Genomic DNA, 22,419 nt, shown 5'->3' with positions numbered 1-22,419 from the left:
TCAGACGAAAGTGCTCTGAAATCGGAGTAGATAGCCAGAGAGAATTTACCAGTTACGCCTATCAACAGTTGTCGCAGTGACTTCATAAACATTCTATTGAAATAGTTACTTGCATAGTGGAGTATTTAGCTAGCTAGATCTTATGGATGGATGGATGCTTCCCCCTTTCTGTCACGGATGCCATGGTTGCTCTTAGTTTGAAGATGTAATCCGGAGACAGGTGTTTTATACAACAGCCTTCTGTGTGTTCTCTTTTTGACTCCGTCTGCATATTTGCAATCAAACTCAGAATTTTCTCCATCTCCTAAGCTATCATACTCTAATTCCACTGATTTCAAAACTTGGTCCTCCATAAAGTGGAGAGCAACACTTATACAGTTCTACTACGTGATATCTTTCAAAAACGCCACGTTAGAAAGGACTACCTGCACATACAGATCAACTCATGTTATAGACAGAGGCGTGCTACATGGCAGACCAATCCAAACTCATCTCTCGGCATGTCCAGCCCACTCATTATGTCAGCCAATCATGGCTAGCGGGAAGATTGCTGACTTTTCCCGTGGCTAAACAACCTAGGCTCGTGATTTAACAATCAAACTTTTTTCAAGTCCAATCAGTTTTCAACATTGATTCAACGTCATCACATTTAATTTTGGGGTTGAAATGACGTGGAAACAATGTTGATTCAGCCTGTTTTTTGCCCAGTGGGTATACTGTGTGAGTTCTTATGTACAGAGTCGTTGTTATGGATGGTTTCTCCTTGGGAACAGCATCAAATCAAGGCTGGCCACAAAACATCGTTAAGCAGACTACAGAAGTGAATCTAGAATAGATAGTAGCTATGTGGCTTCTTTGAAAGAAGCCCTAGCTGCCAAGACAGAGCAGAGTAGAGGCACAGATGTCGTCTTGTTTGCAGAATGAAGAGAAGACCTGTGGTGAGAGCATCAATATGTCTGCTCCTCTCTAAACATTATTGTCTGAGCTGTGACAACACACAAAGGAGCTGAGCCTGATCCCAGGCCAGCCAGACTCCTGCTGGGTTAGCTGCTTTTTATTCAAATCTTCCAGTATATCTCTCAAATATTCAAAGAACCGAGTATATGTGTGTTCTGTTACTAGTCCCTGGCTCTCTGTCCCAACACACACCACACACACACACACACACACACACACACACACACACACACACACACACACACACACACACACACACACACACACACACACACAAACACAAATACAATACACACTTGCACTCATTCTCCCTTCTCTGTCTTCTTACTCCAGAAACTCAGAGCATGGAGGACTGTGGCGAGAAGTTGAAGAGGATCCTGGAGTCCCCCAGCGTGCCCCAGGCCAACCACCAGCTCCTGGTGCACCTCACCAGACACCTGGTCAAGGTGGCCCAGAGTGAAGCTCAGAACCAGGCCAGCCCCAGGCTTCTAGGCCAGGTCTTCAGTGAGGCCATCTTCAAACACTCCCACTTCAGGTAAGACTGATTGGTGCATTGATGAAGTGGTGTGGCTGGCTAAACTCTTAGATAGACAGGTGCTATCTAGAACCTAAACGGGTTCTTTGGCTGTCCCCATAGAAGAAGCCTTTAAAGAACCCTTTTGGGTTCCAGGTAGAACCATTTTCATGTAGATCAATTTCCACAAAGGTTTCTACATGGAACCCAAAAGTGTTCTACCTGGAACCAAAAGGGGTTATTCAAAGGGTTATCCTAAGGGGACAGGCGAAGAACCCTTTTGGAACCCTTTTTTCTAAGAGTGTACTGTCGAACATGTATAGGAAACATATTAAAAATGGGTCTTATGCATGTTATATTCTCAGGTATACTGTATACTGACACTTGGCTTGCAGCTACAGTCAACTAATGAAAATGTAAACAAAGCATGTTACCCTGGAGATTTAAGATAAAAACCTGCTAGCCAGCAGCTTCAATTATGTTTTTATGTTGCTGTTGTTGTTAATAGTTATAGTGACCATTTGATAGTGATGCTGTTCCTATCCTCTTCATGTACACTCTCAAGTCTATTTTAGAAGAGAAAGATTAAAATTCCCTGTGCACTAGTAGGCCTTTGGGCATGAACTGATAGAGCTGCGTTTACTAAAGGGAAAAGTATGCAGTAATATTTGGCTCGTGGTAATGTTAACATCCTGTCATTGTAAATCGTAAGCTGAAATGGTCAAGCAAAGCATTAACCTGTTGAGCATGCTGTTTATGTTTCACATACACTGCAAAAGCTCACTGGGAGAATTGCTCTGTGAATTGCTCTGAATCAGTGAGGAAAGTCTGTTTCTGGCTTCTATTTACACATAAAACTGGAATAAGAGATCACAGTCAATGAGGCAGAACCTGTGATATTTGTGTAGCCTCTTCCACTCGCTCTGCCGTTCCCCTCTGATGTCACCAAGAGGAGTGAGCGTGCTGGATTATCCCAGAATGCATTGCTCTCCCTGGCTCTTCACTCCGTTGTGTTGTTGATATAAACTTGACCCATGGTGTTTCAGCCCTCTGATCATAACCACCAGAGAACCAGATGGAAGCCAACCTGAGTCTATTTGTCTGACCTTTACTGGGGCGTTTAGTATGTCTCAGTCTCTTGTAGTACACTACCTTTTACCATTAGGCAGAGAATTCTGAGAGTGTAAAGTAGTAGTAGGTCATAGAAGTAGTTCAAGATCAATAGTTGTTGAAATCAGATGAACTGTGGAAGGAAGATGAAAATGTAATCCAGTCATCTGCAGGGTACTGTAAATAGTGAGTTTAGTGTTGTTTGCGTGCAAATATCACCATGTACTGTACATAGTAACCATAGCGTAAACTTAACATAATGTCTCTCTTCTGCACTTGTATTTCATGTCAGAGTTGTGGCCTGTCAAACTACTGTAGGGAGAGCACCGCACGGCAGGCAAAAATAGAGAGGTCATCAGCTTCCTCAGAGAGAGAGGTCGCATATATATCCATCACAGGACTTGAATTATAGGAAAGAAATAAATAAGTAAATCAACACTTTCTCTGACCCAGTACCAGGCAAAATCCAATAGAGAGAGAGAAGGCAGGAGAAAAGGGAGAACCAGAGGAGTCTGTCTGCCAGAGACATTAGCTTACCATCCCATGGTGTGACCTAGGCCTTTTCCCCTCAAAATTCCCCACCTCCTCCTTCACTCCTGTGACCTGGTTCATTACCAAGATACTCTTTCCAGAAGAAGCCAATTGGTTTCTCTCTCTCTCTCTCTCTCTCTCTCTCTCTCTCTCTCTGTGCATGCTGGGAGTTTTTTGGAGTTTGAGTGTTTGGTGCGGAGGACTCTGTCCTAACTAACTTTCTAGACTCTTTTCTTGATCTTTTTCTTACATTTTATTTTCTATGGTGTACGGTTAATGCAATATTTGTTTTAGCGGTATCCACTGTTTTTTTTCAGAGTTAGGGTGGAAGAGGACAGAGTAAGGTTTCTGGGGTTTGCAAGGTGTGGTATGCGCGATGGCTTCTCAGCCTAGCGCGGAGGAGACGCTGTCGATACGGCATGGATTCAGGTGTGTTCCTGAGAATGGAGTTAAGGTGGAGGAGGTTCTGCTCGCGGTCGGCGAACAGGTAGGAGCTGAATTTATACATTCTGCTTCTAGAATGAACAAAGCGGTGGTGGTGTTCATGAAAAGAGAAAATTTGGTTGGTAGGCTAATTGCTAGCGGAATATTTGTAAGGGATGTGTTGGTGCCAGTTTTACCTCTTTCTACCCCTTCGACAAGAGTAGTTGTTGCAAATTTACCTCCGTTTATTACGGACGATCAAATCAGGAAAGAGCTGAGTCGTTTTGGTAAGTTTGCTAGCGGGTTTCGTGTACTGTCGGCAGGTTTTCAGGCAGCTGCTGTTAAGCACATTGTTTCGTTCCGGAGGCAAGTGTTTATGTTTCTGAACAACAATGAGCAACAGCTAAATGTGCATTTTAAAGTGAGGCATGGGGAGGGGCTCTATGCAGGGTTTGCCAGCACAGACAGTCTACGGTGTTGTGAGTGTGGGGATTTGGGGCATAAGAGCTTTGCGTGCCCACATAAAGGCCGTAGACAAAGTGAGGGTACAAGCGCCGGTGGGGGAAATCGAGGTCAAAGTGCAGGGGGAAATGAGATGCAGACAGCAGAGGCTTGGCCTAGTCATACCAGGGATGGTGGGGTAGCTGAGGCTGGGTCTAGTAAGGCAAGAGATGGTGGGGTAGAGGAGGCTGGGTCTAGTCAGACTAGGGATGGTGGGGTAGAGGAGGCTGGGTCTAGTCAGACTAGAGATGGTGGTGTAGTGGAGGCTGGGTCTAGTCAGGCTAGAGATGGTGGTGTAGCGGAGGCTGGGTCTAGTCAGGCTAGAGATGGTGGGGTAGTGGAGGCTAAGCCTAGTCAGGCTAGAGATGGTGGGGTAGCTGAGGCTGGGCTTAGCTATGATATGGAGGATGGTGTAAATGATGATGGGCCTAGTCATGCTATGGAGGGTGGTGTAGAGGATGCTAGGTCTAGTCAGGTTATGCTAGTGGATGAGGAGAGTATAGTGGGGAAGTGTAAGAGACTAGGGGGGGAGGAGGAGGGTGCCAAGCGGAAAAGGAAAAAGGGTGTGGTTAAAGGTACAATGGAAATGTTGCCTGTTGCTGTGGGGGATGCCATGACCAGAGAGGAAGAGCAGGTGGTCAGGGTGGGAGATAGAGATGAGGAGGAACGTGAGTCTGAGGAAGAGGATGAGGAGATATTTTTTTCAGACTCCTCTTCAATAGGCCCGGAGCTGACAGCCAGTCAAGCAGAGGGGTCTAAGTACACGTTGAGAGAACTGACAAGGTTCCTGAATGAGACAAAGGGGAAAAAAGTTAATCTTGAGGCTTTTTTCCCTGATTCAAGAAAGTTTGTACGATCAGTACAACATGCTGTGAAAAATGAGGGGCATGGTGTCCTCTCACCCAGGAAACGGTTTAGGTTGAGGAAGTGGGTCACAACAGTGCGTAAGGGTTTACCTTCGGACACTGTTTAGATGTATACTTTCTTTCTGACACTGGGGTTTTTGAGCTTTGCTATTGGTCTTTTTTCTCTGCTGGCTTTTCTCCCACTTCTTATGGAGACTCTACGGGTAGGCTCGCTCAATATAAATGGCGCCAGAGATGCGGGAAAGAGGAGTGTGTTGGGTGAATATGTAAAACAAAAAAAAGTACAGGTGTTGTTTCTGCAGGAGACACATAGTGATGTGTTGAATGAAGTCGATTGGGGGCTCTGGTGGAAAGGGGCAAGTGTGTTGAGCCATGGGACAAATCTTAGTGCAGGAGTGGCAGTCCTTTTTGCACCGGGTCTGTCTGTAAAAATTTGCTCCTCAAAGGAGGTGTGTAGTGGTAGGCTCCTTGTTGTTAAAGCAGAAATTAACAACATGGGTTTTGTCTTTATAAATGTGTATGCGCCTAACACAGGGAGAGAAAAAGGGGTTCTATTTGGGAGTCTTAGACAGGAACTCTCACAGGTAGCGCCTGAGGAGACACTGGTGGTTGGAGGGGACTGGAACTGCACAATGGATTTTACAAAAGACAGAAATGGGGAAGAGCCTCATTCAGTGTCAGTGGAAGTGTTAAGGGACATTATTAATCAGTTCGACTTAGTGGATGTTTGGAGAACTAAACATCCAAACACAAGACAGTACACATGGGTGAAGGTTTTTGGGGCTAGGGTGAGTGCAGCCCGACTTGATCGGTTTTATATGTCTAGGAATCGGAGCAATAGGCTGTTGGGCGCTACCATTCTCCCGGTGGGGTTTTCCGATCATCACATAACCATGGCTCGGCTGTCTATTTCACCAGGGCCCCGGCAGGCATCCTATTGGAAATTCAATGTAAAGCTCTTACAAGATGCCACTTTTTGCGCAGGTTTCCAGACCTTCTGGGAAAGGTGGAGGCAGCAAATAGAGGAGTATGAGTCTCTGAGCCAATGGTGGGATGTGGGGAAAGTCCAAATTCGGCTTTTCTGTCAACAATACACAGCTCTCTCATCCTCAGAGGCTAGGAGAGTATTGGGGGAACTAGAGCGGTGTATTAGTGAGATGGAGGTAGAGATGGTGGGGCAAGGCAATGTAGGCCTCCAGGCTAATTTAGCTGAATTACGTAGGGACCTGGGCAGTTTTTTCCAGGTTAAAGCAAAGGGAGCACTTGTTAGAGCTAGATTCTCCATGCTCAAGGAGATGGATGCTCCCAGCTCCTTCTTCTTTGGTTTGGAAAGACAGAGCAGTGAAGCCAAGGGTATGCATTGTCTACGGCTGTCTGATGGGCGGGTGACCTCTGTGGTGGGTGAGATGCGGGAGCGGACTGTGGAGTTTTATACTGAATTGTATAGGGCAGAAGTGTGTGATCCTTTGTGTGCTCAGGTCTTGTTCACAGGACTCCCTAAACTCTCTCTGGCACAGACGGACGATTTGGACGTTCCTCTGTTGTCCCATGAACTGGCAGAGGCCATAACCCAGATGTCCCCCGGTCGTGCACCGGGGGTCGATGGACTCCCAGTGGAGTTTTATAAAAAATTCTGGGGAATAATTGGACAGGACTTCTTTTGCGTGTTGCGTGAATGCGTCGGGGTAGGAGAGTTGCCGATGAGCTGCCGTCGGGCGGCTCTGACTCTACTGCCCAAAAAAGGGGACTTGTGTGAACTTAAGAACTGGAGGCCTGTGGCATTGCAATGTGCGGACTACAAGATATTTGCCAAGGTCCTCTCTAACAGACTGAAGTCCCACTTGGACTCGATAGTACATAAGGACCAAACATATTGTGTACCGGGACGCTCAATCACGGACAACTTGTTCTTAATTAGGGACATGTTGGACTTGTCGAGAGGTTCTAATGTGAACTTTGGACTGGTCTCTTTAGATCAAGAGAAGGCTTTTGATAGAGTGGACCATGGGTATCTGTTTAATGTGATGTTTGGGTTTGGGAAGAGTATTTTGACCTGTGTGAAGCTGCTGTATGCTGGGGCGTCATGTATGGTTAAGGTGGGAGGGGGGCTCAGTAGGCCAGTCTGGGTGAGACGGGGCATTAGACATGGATGCCCTCTATCTGGGCAGTTATACACATTAGCCATTGAGCCTTTTTTAGGCCTGCTACGCAGGAGACTGCAGGGAGTGTGCTGGACAGGTATGGGTGTGGTGACAGGCATAGCAGTGTCAGCATATGCAGATGATGTTTCAGGGATGGTCAGGATATGCAGGCACTGGAGACCAGTCTGAAGGTGTACGAGGGAGCTTCATCAGCTAAGGTAAACTGGGGCAAGAGCAAAGCTCTGTTATGTGGGGCATGGGGGGATAGGGCTCCTCCTCTGCTTCCAGGGGGTTTGCAGTGGGGTTGTGAAGGGCTCAAGGTCTCTTAGGCTGCTGGAGAGATTCCTGGAAGAGGTCCAGGAGGCACTGTCTGAGCCGGTAAGGGGGATGTTTGAGCAGCCAAAGGGAGAGGGGCCACCAATGTTTCCGCCACTGCAGGTGACGGCAGAGACTGGAGACTGGCAAGGGGGTCTGGAGGACTTGTTAGATTTTAACACTCCGAGCCTGGGGGAGTTTGAAGGGGTGGGAGGTAAAGCCCTCTACAACCTCTGTGTTAAGGTGAGGAACATTAGGAGCCTAACAGGAGTGAAGGCACATCAGTGGCAGGGGCTATGTGGGGTGGAGAGTATGGTGGGTTTTAGATGGAGGGGGCTCTACAAACCCCCAGTACCAAAGAGGTCAGGGGACCTCCAGTGGAGGGTTCTACATGGAGTCCTGGCCACTAACAGCTGGTTGGCACGGGTTGAACCGGGAGTCGGGCAGGAGTGTCCTTTCTGTAAAATGAAAGAAACTGTGATTCATGTGTTTTCTGTGTGCACCAGATTAATCCCATTAATGTCTCTGTTGGAATGTCTGTGTGAGAGGTTGGGGGTGGTCTTTACTGTTGGGGTGTTCATAATGGGATACAGGTATTCAAGTAAGGAGAAGGAAAAATGTGTTTTGTTGAATTTTCTGTTTGCTCAGGCAAAGTTAGCTATTTGGCTAACAAGGAGGAACAGGGTCAAAGGTGGGGGGATAACAGACCCTTTATTATTGTTTAATGGGATGGTCTCTGCGCGCCTTAGGGTTGAGTTTGAGTTCTATAAAATGATAAAAAGTGTGGAGATGTTTCAGGAGATATGGTGTGTTGGGGGGGCTGTCTGTATAGCTGGGGAAGATGTCTTGGATATACGGTTGTAGAAGTTGGTATTGTCTCGAGTATTGTGATGTTGGCTTGTATTATGTGGTTGCTGGAAAGGCGAGTATGGTACATGTATGCATTACAGGATGTATTTTTGGTTTTATTTTTAAGGGGGAGGTTGGGTGGTGAGTTTTAAATGAAATGAGAATGTTTCAGTAAAAAAAGTCTCTCTCTCTCTCTCTCTCTCTCTCTCTCTCTCTCTCTCTCTCTCTCTCTCTCTCTCTCTCTCTCTCTCTCTCTCTCTCTCTCTCTCTCTCTCTCTCTCTCTCTCTCTCTCTCTCTCTCTCTCTCTCTCTCTCTCTCTCTTATATTTATATTTATATATATATACATCCGTGACCCTCTTCTCCTCATGCTTGAACTCTTGACATATCTGTCCCTTCATTTGACCTCAGACCCTGCCTGTCTCTCTCCCTGCAGTGCGGACGTAAACCCAGAGCACCATGTGAAGATCATGGAGGCCCTGATTGCAGCCGGGGGACTGGTGGAAATGCAGGCAGCCCCAGGTAGGACACTGCCTTTTTGGATCTGAACTATAATCTCTCCGCCCTTCTCTCTTTCCTGATATGGTTGAGCGTCATGGTCAAATGGCACCCTATTTCAGATATAGTGCACTACTTTTGCCCAGAGCCCATAGTAAAGCCTAGGTATTTACTTCAATAGAGAGTACAGAAGTCCTCATTTTAGGCAGGGCCCATGGAGAGAAGCACAAGATTGAACTTCACTCAACTTTCTAGAGTTTTCCCAGTTAGTTAACACTATCAACGTTTCCCTTTACTGTGGCAATTGTGATCGAATCAACGTAATATTAGCCACTTTCAATGCAACATACCAAAACAAAGTATGCAAGAGATTTTGTTCTGGGCAAAATGCACCAGAGTAGGATTCTATTGTGCATAACTCCTGTACTCTACACAGATCTATATGGATCTGTGCCATTTATTTTTAACTGGACTGTGTTTATGGCTGTGGTCGTGAGTAGATGCCCTTGCTTTAAGATCTGAAAACTTTTGAGAGGGTTTATCTTAATGTTCTCTCGTTAGATTGTAACTCATCTTGCTCTCGCTAGCATTAGTTGTTGATCTTGTTGTTGTGATGTGCATAACTGAGGGACAGAGACTACATGTTCATGGTTGTTTGATCAATAGGACTGTATTGAAAATGTAATGTGCAAATGTTATTTGCCAAAATGTAAGAGGACTCCCGTGGTGTTTACATATTTGCAGAAATCCATTCAGGTGTATTTCTGGGCGTTTGGCAAATAACGTTCTTATATTCTAAAGTTGCATTGTTGCAATTTCCTGTAAACACACAATCCAGTTCAAAATGAATGATGGCAGGCCCATGTGGCAAATGGCTTGTTTGTATGAAGGTCCACTGTAGCTCTGATTGGCTATAGCGCACCGGTCTGTGTAGACTCCGGTCCTGGACAAGACAGATGTTTTTATTCGGTTTTATTTACTGCAGTTTCTATTACTTCTCCAAACGCACGGCCAATTTCCCACTCTATATTGCTATAGAATTTTCACAAATGCCTTAGTATACGTAATTCCCAAACATTCCAAGAATTTATAAAACGTGAAAATGACCATACAGTGGGGGAAAAAAGTATTTGATCCCCTGCTGATTTTGTATGTTTGCCCACTTACAAAGAAATTATCAGTCTATAATTTTAATAGTAGGTTTATTTGAACAGTGAGAGACAGAATAACAACAAAAAAATCCAGAAAAACGGATTTCAAAAATGTTATAAAATGATTTGCATTATGAGGGAAATAAGTATTTGACCCCTCTGCAAAACATGACTTAGTACTTGGTGGCAAAACCCTTGTTGGCAATCACAGAGGTCAGACGTTTCTTGTAGTTGGCCACCAGGTTTGCACACATCTCAGGAGGGATTTTGTCCCACTCCTCTTTGCAGATCTTCTCCAAGTCATTAAGGTTTCGAGGCTGACGTTTGGCAACTTGAACCTTCAGCTCCCTCCACAGATTTTCTATGGGATTAAGGTCTGGAGACTGGCTAGGCCACTCCAGGACCTTAATGTGCTTCTTCTTGAGCCACTCCTTTGTTGCCTTGGCCGTGTGTTTTGGGTCATTGTCATGCTGGAATACCCATCCACGACCCATTTTCAATGCCCTGGCTGAGGGAAGGAGGTTCTCACCCAAGATTTGACGGTACATGGCCCCGTCCATTGTCCCTTTGATGTGGTGAAGTTGTCCTGTCCCCTTAGCAGAAAAACACCCCCAAAGCATAATGTTTCCACCTCCATGTTTGACGGTGGAGATGGTGTTCTTGGGGTCATAGGCAGCATTCCTCCTCCTCCAAACACGGCGAGTTGAGTTGATGTCAAAGAGCTCCATTTTGGTCTCATCTGACCACAACACTTTCACCAATTGTCCTCTGAGTCATTCAGATGTTCATTGGTTAACTTCAGATGGGCATGTATATGTATTCTTGAGCAGGGGGACCTTGCGGGCACTGCAGTATTTCAGTCCTTCACGGCGTAGTGTGTTACCAATTGTTTTCTTGGTGACTATGGTCCCAGCTGCCTTGAGATCATTGACAAGATCCTCCCGTGTAGTTCTGGGCTGATTCCTCACCGTTCTCATGATCATTGCAACTCCACGAGGTGAGATCTTGCATGGAGCCCCAGGCCGAGGGATATTGACAGTTCTTTTGTGTTTCTTCCATTTGCGAATAATCACACCAAATGTTGTCACCTTCTCACCAAGCTGCTTGGCGATGGTCTTGTAGCCCATTCCAGCCTTGTGTAGGTCTACAATCTTGTCCCTGACATCCTTGGAGAGCTCTTTGGTCTTGGCCATGGTGGGGAGTTTGGAATCTGATTGATTGATTGCTTCTGTGGACAGGTGTCTTTTTTACAGGTAACAAGCTGCGGTTAGGAGCACTCCCTTTAAGAGTGGGCTCCTAATCTCAGCTCGTTACCTGTATAAAAGACACCTGGGAGCCAGAAGTCTTTCTGATTGAGAGGGGGTGAAATACTTATTTCCCTCATTAAAATGGAAATCAATTTATAACATTTCTGACATGCTTTTTTCTGGATATTTTTGTTGTTATTCTGTCTCTCACTGTTCAAATAAACCTACCTTTAAAATTATAGACTGATCCTTTCTTTGTCAGTGGACAAATGTACAAAATCAGCAGGGGATCAAATACTTTTTTTCCCCCACTGTATCTAATTGGTCGCTTGTCAGATTTTTATTTTTTTAAGTGTCATATTCTTCCTAGGGGTGTATATGAACAGATTTGAATAAGATTTCTTGTTGCTAAAATGCTGTCAGTTCCACTTTAAATGTAACAATGTATCACACTCACCAGATGATAATCATTTGAAACTTCACTTCTTGTTGAAAGTTGTTCTTGAAAAGGGAGAAGCTAACAAATTGGCAACAACATCCTCTTTGATAACACCTGCTGCAGCTGCTGGTAACTAGCCGACAACAAAAGCTAGTTAGCTGGATCGTGCGAAAACAACTGCTTGCTATTGCGCAGTGATTAATATATATTTTTTTTAATGTACCGTAATTTCCGGACTATTGAGCGCACCTGAATATAAGCCGCACCCACTGAATTTAAAAAATATATATTATTTTGAACATATATAAGCCGCACATGTCTATAAGCCGCAGGTGCCTACCGGTACATTGAAACAAATGAACTTTACACAGGCTTTAACGAAACACGGCTTGTAACAAAAATAAATAGGCTTTAACGAAACACGGCTTGTAACAAAAATAAAAATGAGCAGTAAACAGTAGCCTACCAAGAAAGTCATTGCTCCAGACCATGCTCCCGTGCAGCAGCTCTATTTTCTTTTCCAACAGCCAGATCAATCGCCTTCAACTTGAAAGCTGCATCATATGCATTTCTCCGTGTCTTTGCCATGATGAGGGTGACAAAATGACTACCATAATCAGAATGATGGAAAGTTTGAGAGCGCTCGATTTAATCTAAACAGTAAACAAAAAAGTTGTTTGACCTTAACCCGTTCGGCAATTTCATTGGTCTAATGAAAGCTTCATGCCGCCAAAAAACTAAGCACGTCACGGAATGTGTTTTTTTTTACATTTATTTTTATTTGAAAGCGGGAAAAATCCATATATTAGCCGCGTCATAGCCGCGAGGATCAAAGCGTGGGGAAAAAAGTAGCGGCTTATAGTCCGGAAATTAAGGTAACCTTTATTTAACTACGAAGTCAGTTAAGAACAAATTCTTATTTACAGTGATGGCCTACTACGGCGACACTGGGCCAATTGTGCACCACCGTATGGGACTCCCAATCATGGCTGGATGTGATACAGCCTGGATTCGAACCAGGGACTGTAGTGACACCTCTTGCATTGAGATGCAGTGCCTTAGACCATTGGCCTTCAAGAAGGCAGAAGTTTCCATACGTTTCTGTAAAAACGGTCCCACTCAATAAGTCAAAATGTGATTGGTTGATTCCACTGTCACTCCAAAATGTTGCCCTAATACAGTTGAACGGCAGATACCTTTATCTAGCTTCTGAGGGCTTAGCCAATGGCTGACTTAGCGAGCTAGATTTATCTCCCCAGAGACCAGAAAATAAATGTCCCGATTGGATTTTTTTTTTTTTTCAGTGTTAACCCTTTCATGACATTACCCTGAGGAAGGCACAGTGATGCCGAAACGTTGGTAAATACCCATTAAATTGCTGGGAGATTATAAATGGAGTGTGCAACTTTTTTTATTTTGATAGTTTATAGTTTATTCGCCGTTAGTCAGCACCTCCACACAAACTATTATTTTAGGTGTGCGCCAGCTCATGTTTTTTTTAACCCTTTCCTTTCCAACAAAAACTGAAAAAAATCTGAACATTATTGAAATTAATAGTGTAATTATAATTATTATTATAAATCATTATTTTATAAATCCTTAGCCCTTCTCTGATGGCATAGAAGGCCCATTGTTCCCCACTGTGTTTGGGTTAGTAATAATTTTCCCTCAGCATGCATTTTTTTCACTATTCTGAATGCCTAAAGAATCCATACATTGTTCTGAAATATGAACACAGAAATACTGGACATTTTGGACTATGGTGGTGATTTGACAAAATTACAATCATGGTCATGAATTGGACTCGCATTTTGCTGGTCTCGGTCTTGGACCACTTGTCCCCCTCCCGGTCTTGACTTGGTCTCGCCCTCCTCTATTTGGTCTTGAATCGGGTGGTTTCGAACGCAACACTGTTTTTTTTATTATGTTACTTAGATTGATGCACTGTTGTGTCAATAGACTCTAGGGGGTTTTAACGTCAACGAATCACTCATCTGTAATTATGAAGAACTTTGAAAGGCTGGTCATGACACACATCAACACCATCATCCCAGATACCCTGGACCCACTCCAATTTGCATACCTCCCCAACAGATCCACAGGTGACGCAATCTCAATTGCACCTCACACTGCCCTCTCCCACCTGGACAAGAGGGGAAATAACTATGTGAGAATGCTGTACATAGACTACAGCTCAGCATTCAACAACGTAGTCCTCTCCAAGCTCATCACCAAGATGGGGACCCTGGGACTGAACAGTTCCCTCTGTAACTGGATCATGGACTTCCTGACGGGAATACCTCATAATGACAAAGTGAAAACATGTTTTTTGACATTTTTGCAAATGTATTGAAAATAAAATACAGAAGTATCTAATTTACATAAATATTCACACCCCTGAGTCGATACTTTGTAGAAGCACCTTTGGCAGTGATTACAGCTTTGAGTCTTTATGGGTAAGTCTCTAAGAGCTTTACACATCTGGATTATGACACATTTCTCCATTATTCTTTCAAAATTATTCAAGCTCTGTCAAATTGGTTGTTGATAATTGCTATACAACCATTTTCAGGTCTTACCATAGATTTTTAAGCAGAATCTGTGTTTGAAATTCACTGCACGACTGAAGAACCTTACAGAAAATTGTGTGTGGGGTATAGAGATGAGGCAGTCATTCAAAAATCATGTTAAACACTGTTAACACAGAATGTGTCCATGCAACTTATTATTTATTTATTTTATTATTATTATGCGACTTGTTAAGCACATTTTTACTCCATAACTTATTTAAGCTTGCCATAACAAAGGGGTTGAATATTGACTGATGACATTTTGGTTTTTATTTATTTTTGTTATTAATTTGTACAAATTTAAAAAACATCATTCCACTTTGACATTATGGGGTAATGTGTGTAGGCCAGTGACAACAAATCAAAAGTTTATCCATTTTATATTCAGGCTGTAACACAATAAAATGTGGAAAAAGTCAAGGGGTGTGAATACTTTCTGAAAACACTTTAGCTACATTCTTGTGTATTTTATTCCTCTTGTGTTACTATTTTTCTTTTTATGAATTTTTTTCTCTCTACATCATTGAGGAAGGGCTTACAGTATAAGCAATCATTTCACAGTTAAGTCTACACACATCGCGGTGGCAGTGTGTCTGTAGAATGAAATAGTGGGTATTCTGTCCAAGGACAGGCTGGTTCTATAAGGCTTGGCAGGATTCTGGCAGAGAGCAGACACTCTGTATTATGTCTGTCCTGTAAGAAACAGCCCACTGCCACCATGGTGTTTGTTGGTGGTTTTAATGAAAAGACTTGAGTAGCTTTCCAAAGCTGGACCATGTAGTTTATTTAACTTATGTATTTCTCACAGTGGGAAAACGCACAACCTCCAGTGGAAAAGAGACTTTTGGTTTAAGAAATGTCCTGAGCTACTGTAACAAATTGTGCATAGCATGAGATAATAGCATACGTCTTCCTCCATTTGTTTGCTTTGCCATGAAAGCTGCGATAATGTAACCAGATGTCTGCATTTGTCTGGCTGGTCTGCCAGTATTTATGTCGAAGAAAAATCCCTGGAGAGTCAGCCAACCTCAGTAACACAGTTTCTCTGGACCCCCTGCAAGGTTCTTTTAGTAGGTGTGTAAATCTGGACACCAGGTGTTACTTTACGATGCGTTATAAAGGTTTTGTCTAATTTCAGCCAATAGTTTTGAAAGTAGTGCTCACGAGTCAAAACTGGTCCCCGAAAATTGTGCACAATTGTGTACATCTTCCAATTCGTAAAATATTTAACACATTTGTAAGTGCTTAAGATCCTGTTCAATGTCTTAAGTAACTTTAAGATGGCCACCTCTCCTCCCTTCAGTTAGCTGTGATCGGGAATGTTGGGCCCTATATTAACCCTTTGTCTGTGCTTGGCCTGAGCCAGAACAAAGGCACCATAACTCAGAGCCAATCATCACACTCAGCATGCCTGGAACAGAGAGGGGTTTATGGGGTGGCTTTCACCACCTTGAAAGTCAGAGTCAGGGGGCTAGATGGGGGTTATGGGGGCAAGACATGGGGTTAGAGGGTTAGTGGGACAGAATTTAGGAGAATAGAAGGGAGGGACGGGAGCAGCAATGAAAATGGAAATCAGTATAGGGTTGTTGATACCCTTTATTTCACTGACTTTGCATTCCAGCAGCTCTTATACTAGGGTCCTTTATGCTTTAATTACTATAAAAACAACATTTCATTTTGGCATAATTACCTAGCAATTACATAGTAATGGAGTTGAAGGTTATGGTTATTGTTACATAAGTAGAGTGTGGAACGGTCCTTAACAGTACATTTTTCCAGTATAAGGTATTCAGCCTCCAGAGTTACATTGTGTGGAATGAATCCCAGTGCCTTTTTTTAAGTGTGTGTGGATGATGTGTGGGTTGGCAGAGTTACATTATGCCAACAAAGAGATCACAGGAGTCCTGTCTATTTGTCTCTGATATGCAACATCTTTTATAACCTGTTTTACACAAACCCACTAGACAAGCTCTCTGAGTGGATGGATGGAATCTCTTCAAGATCATCTTGACATTATGCGACTGCTTGAATGACTGTCCAATTAAGCATACAGGATCTCCATACCTCTAGTATCACTAGCTATGATCATCTTTGTCTCTATTCTGTCAACTCAAGATGAATCATTTAAATATTGTATGTTGCAGAAGTAAAGTCCACAGACTTTTTGTTTGTCAGATTGAATCTCAGTAAAAAAAAAAGGGCCAGTAGCCACAAAGTGTGGACAGTGTGGACATGCAGGTACACAATTTGTCTAGGTCAGCTATGTGTCTTTGTTTGTGGACAGCACTTCACTGCTGTGGGGAGAAAGAGAGAGGTCAGGTTCACGTGGAAACAATTCTCTCCCCCACTGGATCCGTAACCAGCACCCCTACCACCGCTCACCCCTCCAGCTTCCGAGTCTACATTAGCCCCAGTCAAAGGTCAGACTAGCTCCCCTGGGTGTATCTTTAACCCCTGATTAGGCCCAACCAAGCCTACTGCAAATGGAGTCTTAAAATAATGCGACCAGATACGGTCCTAACCTGAGTGTTCAAGTTTGTGTGTGTATGTGTTTGGTGGAGCAGGACCGCTTGAGTTTTACACCTCGGTGGATCCCAGCTCAGCCAGTCAATCTGTCAGCCATTACCATCATGCAATAATAACGTTGCCAACCAAGAAAAAAATTAAATAAAAAAAAAAACACGCCATTTCACATTTATGCCTTTTTCTGCTTTTAACTGCTGACGGCACGCAACCCCTTCCCACAGCCTAGCAAATGTAACACACACCCTATACCCCCCCCCCTTCCGGCCCCAGGACATTTATTTGGGCCTTAATGTGTTCCAGGCAGGGAAAGTTTGTTGGTAAAACATTGCGTTTAAAGGCAGATCTTGTGGGCTTGCGTTTGACTTCCATCGTCTCGGATGACTAGCCCTGTCAGATATTGATGGATTCATTGTGGCTGTTGCTCTGAAAAAAAAGAGGGGAAGAGGGAGAGAGAGATACATCTCCTCTCTCTTTGTTTTGATATCCCCCCTTCTCTCTCCCTCTTTTCCACTCTCTCTCCCTCTTTTCTTTTCTCCCTGTGTTTATAGCAGGGTTTACAAACAGTACCCAGTCCAATGTTTATAATGTTCTCTATTATATTGCAATGCATTCCATGTCCCGTAAATAACTAGCTAAAATGCTGGAGCCCATTTGCAATAAAAAATAATGATTTTAAACAAATAAAAACAAAACATCACATAAAAGAATGTGGAATGTGTCTATGTGAGAATGGTGCAAATTTGTAACTTTTGGTGGAGACTATGGAACTCTGGCTGTTTCCTTAAGCAAGTTCATGCTGTATGATCATTCTCTTTGTATGTATACAGGCCTTTATGCTGAACTTAAGTTCGCCCACTCACCATCCATTCAGAACAGGTCTCTGTCGCTCTGGTGTTCTGTGTTAGAGCATACTGTATAAATAGCATTACAAGTAGCATATCTGGTACACAGAGACTGTCACGAACCCACTCCACCAAGTTATTAGTGAGCATTAGTCATCAGGGCATCTGATTGTTTTTGTGATTGGAGAGATGTGTCATGATGTAATTCAACAACTGTGTTAGCGTGTGTAAGATAATAATAATAATTTGGTGGCTGTGTATATTTGTCCTATTTCACACATGTACAGTTGTGTATCAATACGCGTGTGTGTGTGTGTGTGTGTGTGTGTGTGTGTGTGTGTGTGTGTGTGTGTGTGTGTGTGTGCGTGTGTGCGTAAGAGAGAGGGAATCGTGACTATGTGGATGGATAATACTAAGACAGACAGGATCACATATCATTGACAGGTGTCTCTGTTTGTGGCAGGTTTGCTTTCAGTCTCTACTCTCACTGGTTTCTGTATGTCTCTCTCCCTTCTCCTCCTCTCTCTCTCTTTCTGTCTTGATGGCTGACTCATGGAGTATGGTGGCGGTCAGAGAGAGGCCATGCATGAGAATGGCCGAACAGTTGGACCGCTGGTTGACCATTTACAGTGCAGTTCACTTAACCACAACCAAGTCACTAGAGTGACTGAGAATGAATGTGGGTGAGAGGGTGAGGGTGTGAGAGTGTGTGTGTTTATGTCCGTATGTGTGTGTGTTTGTGTCCGAGTTTACGGTAGTGTCCTTTAGAGTGTGGCATGGGGCGGAAAGTGGCGACTTATCCTGTAATCCTTCTGTGGGGTCAGCAGCAATGCAGTGCTCTAGTTTGTGGAGCTACTGCAAAGCCACCCATCAGGAAGAGGTATCTCTGTGTGTGTGTGTGTGTGTGTGTGTGTGGACATGTTTAACAATACTTTTGGGGACCAGACATAACAATTGGGGACATTATGCAGGTCCCACAAGGAAAAGGGCTCTTTCTAGGGGGTTTCTGGTTAGAGTTAGGGTCAGGGTTAGGGGTTAGGGGGTTAAAGGTTTAGAGATAAGTTTAGGGTTTGGGGTGGGGGCGCTAGGTAGATCGGACATGCCCACAAACTAGATTTTTGGTTGTGTTGTTTACTTCAAACGAAGTAAACAACGCTCTACCTTCTGGAGATTTACCCTGATGCTGCCAGTGGCTTGCAACTATCAAGAATGATGCTTACAGGCTGAACTGATGGGTAATGTATTTCGACGCCAGCTGAGAAGTAATGCTATACCATTTTTTACTTCACAAAACAGAAGATTCTTGATTAGAGGTAACCTAATGTTAGCTAGCTTACTAGCCTAACTGGACTAAGTTAGCTAGCTAGCTAAAGTCCTGTATTGAACTCAGAAAACCATTAGCTAACTCATATAGCTATCTTTTGGATACACACTGCCAATCAATTTAATCTCTGTCATGGTAGTCACTGCTAGACTGGTAGCTAGCTACCTTCAGCAGAGTAAACATGTTTGTTTGTTCATTTTATCTTTGACTAATGTTAACTAATGTAAGCTAGCTAACTTTAGCAAATAACAGTAGCTCAATCTGTTGGCCATACATTCCACTCTTTCCTGGAAAACATTCCGTTACTAAAAGTGTAATTGACGATATAGCTTACTCACGCTGTGTTTGTATGTTGGTAGCAATGATGAATGTGCATAAATCGGCTGTGGTTGGTAAGTTGGTTCTCAGCTGGTTAGCAATCTTGCTGCCAATTTAGTGATGCTAGCTAGCTAGCTGATCATCCAACCTCTAGCTCTGCACAAAGTGAAGCTAAGTGTTTGTATGGGTTTGTGTTATGACGTTACATGTGATTAGAGGTAGCTTGAGGACCACAGAGTACCATCCTGACCATGTAATCAATTTAGTCTACCCCTTTTGTCTTTTTACCCTTTCTCGCTGTAAAACTCAAGTTAGTGGAGTCTTTCCACAGTGCCCTGCTGAAATATGCACCAAAGCGGCTGCATTTTGAGTACACGAGCATGGGACACACCTTGTAACAAATCAAATCAAACTTTATTTGTCACATGCGCCGAATACAACGTGTAGACCTTACCGTGAAATGCTTACTTACAAACCCTTAACCAACAGCGCAGTTCAAGAAAGAGTTAAGAAAATATTTACCAAATAAACAAAAGTAAAAAATTATTAAAAAGTAACACAATAAATAACAATAACGAGGCTATATACAGGGGGTACCGGGACCAAGTCAATGTGCGGAGGTACAGGTTAGTCAAGGTAATTTGTACATGTAGGAAGGGGTGAAGTGACGATGCATAGATAATAAACAGCCAGTAGCAGCAGTGTAAAAAACAAATGGAGGGGGAGGGGGTGTCAATGTAAATAATCTGGTGGCCATTTGATTAATTGTTCAGCAGTCTTATGGCTTGGGGGTAGAAGCTGTTAAGGAGCCATTTGGTCCTAGACTTGGCACTCCGGTACCGTTTGTCGTGCGGTAGCAAAGAAAACAGTCTATGACTTGGGTGACTGAGGTCTTTGACAATTTTTTGGGCTTTCCTCTGACACCGCCTAGTATATAGGTCCTGGATGGCAGGATGCTTGGCCCCAGTGATGTACTGGGCCGTACGCACTGTAGCTCCTTACGGTCTGATGCCGAGCAGTTACCATACCAGGCGGTGATGAAACCGGTCAGGATGCTCTCGATGGTGCAGCTGTAGAACTTTGAGGTTCTGAGGACCCATGCCAAATCGTTTCAGTCTTCTGAGGGGGAAATGGTGTTGTCGTGCCCTCTTCACGACTGTCTTGGTGTGTTTGGACCATGATAGTTCGTTGGTGATGTAGACACAAAGGAACTTGAAACTCTGAACCCGCTACACTACAGCCCCGTCGATGTTAATGGGGGCCTGTTCGGCCCACCTTCTCCTGTAGTCCACAATCAGCTCCTTTGTCTTGCTCACATTCAGACAGAGGTTGTTGTCCTGGCACCACACTGCCAGGTCTCTGACCTTCTCCCTATAGGCTGTCTTATTGTTGTTGGTGATCAGGCCTATCACTGTTGTGTTGTCAGCAAACTTAATGATGGTGGTGGAGTCGTGTTTGGCCATGCAGTCGTGGGTGAACAGGGAACACAGGAGGGGACTAAGCACACACCCCTGAGGGGCCCCAGTGTTGAGGATCAGCGTAGCAGACGTGTTGTTGCCTACCCTTACCACCTGGGGGCAGCCCATCAGGAGGTCCAGGATCCAGTTTCAGAGGGAGGTGTTTAGTCCCAGGGTCCTTAGCTTAGTGATGAGCTGGGCACTATGGTGTTGAACGCTGAGCTGTAGTCAATAAAGAGCATTCCCACATAGGTGTTTATTTTGTCCAGGTGAGAAAGGGCAGTGTGGACTGTGTTTGAGATTGCTTCATCTGTGGATCTGTTGGGGCGTTATGCGAATTGGAGTGTGTCTAGGGTATCCGGGAGGATGCTGTTGATGTGAGCCATGACTAGCATTTGAAGCACTTCATGGCTACCGACGTGAGTGCTATGGGGCCGTAATCATTTAGGCAGGTTACCTTCGCTTCCTTGGGCACAGGGACTATGGTGGTCTGCTTGAATCATTTAGCTATTACAGACTCGGTCAAGAAGAGTTTGAAAATGTAAGTGAAGACACTTGCCAGTTGGTCCGCGCATGCTTTGAGTACATGTCCTGGTAAACTGTCTGGCCCCATGGCTTTGTGAATGTTGAGCTGTTTAAAGGTCTTGCTCACATCGACTACTGAGAGCGTTATTTTCCAAGATGGCGTAGCAGTCAGACGTCCTTTGTCCTCATCTTGTCCCGTGTATATATATTTTAGATATTTTTCTTCGTATATCTTTTTATATATTTTTTCTAAAAACTCAACTTCAAAACACTCTCCTGCAACCCGCCTCACCAAATGTGGTGCGGATCTGTTTTTTTCTCAAAAGTATTATTCACCTCGTATCCAAAATCCCCAACAGAAGCTATCGAGAAGTTAGCCAGCTCACTAGCTAACGTTAGTATTTAGCTAACCACGGCTAGCGGTCATCAGCTATCCTTTAGCTTGGAAAGCTGTCGCCAGTTTTGTACAACGCGACTCAGACCAGAGCATACCTGGACCAATTTTCTCTCCATATCCCCGGATTCCTACCGCAAGCTGTGGACATTTTCACCTGGATCTTGCAGCTAGCTAGCTGCTATCCGAGTGACTATTGGCTAACGTCGGTCCCGGAGCAAGCACCAATTAGCCCGGAGCTAGCCCATGCTAGGCCCATCTTCCGGACAGCTGAAGAGTTCCATCAGCCACTCCTGGGTTACAATCACCTATCCGGACCCGTTTTACTGCTGATGCGGAGCCCCACCGGGCCTTCACGACTGGACTACCAATGTTATCTGCTCGAGGGAGTTATTCAACTGGCTCCTCCTTTGCGACGTAACCTGAATGCCCATCTGCTAACTGCGGCCCGCTAATCGTTAGCTGTCTTGAGCATATCGGCTGCTAGCTGAATAGGTCCATCGGACTATTTTCTTGGGCCACTATAACTATAACTATTTTACCAATTGGATTGGTCCCCTCTACCACATGGAACCCCACTAATCTACCGAGGCCAAAAACAGACCTCCTCCATCTTCTGCTAGCTTGCTACCCATGGCCCAGCTAGCTGTCTGAATCGCTGTGTCCCCAACCTACCTCAACTACTAACTGGGCCCTTATGATCACTCGGCTAAGCATGCCTCTCCTTAATGTCAATATGCCTTGTCCATTGCTGTTCTGGTTAGTGTTTATTGGCATATTTCACTGTAGAGCCTCTAGCCCTGCTCAATATACCTTATCCAACCCTTCAGTTCCACCACCCACACATGCGATGACATCACCTGATTTCAATTATGTTTCTAGAGACAATATCTCTCTCATCATCACTCAATGCCTAGGTTT

General features: G+C 44.1%; 1 protein-coding gene across 1 annotated transcript in view; it reads left to right on the top strand.

The window, feature by feature from the left end:
• LOC106584012 (phosphatidylinositol 3-kinase regulatory subunit gamma) overlaps positions 1-22,419 on the top strand; it is a 327,133-nt gene that overhangs the window by 143,756 nt on the left and 160,958 nt on the right. The window contains exons 6-7 of the mRNA XM_014168762.2: positions 1,291-1,492; positions 8,644-8,729. Coding sequence (XP_014024237.1) covers positions 1,291-1,492; positions 8,644-8,729 — 288 coding nt within the window. The remainder of the gene's footprint in view (positions 1-1,290; positions 1,493-8,643; positions 8,730-22,419) is intronic.

Source organism: Salmo salar, chromosome ssa23, assembly GCF_905237065.1.
Source record: "Salmo salar chromosome ssa23, Ssal_v3.1, whole genome shotgun sequence".
NCBI classification, from domain to species: Eukaryota; Metazoa; Chordata; class Actinopteri; order Salmoniformes; family Salmonidae; genus Salmo; species Salmo salar.
The sequence above is the reverse complement of the archived record's forward strand: the minus strand, read 5'-3'. Positions and strand labels throughout refer to the sequence as shown.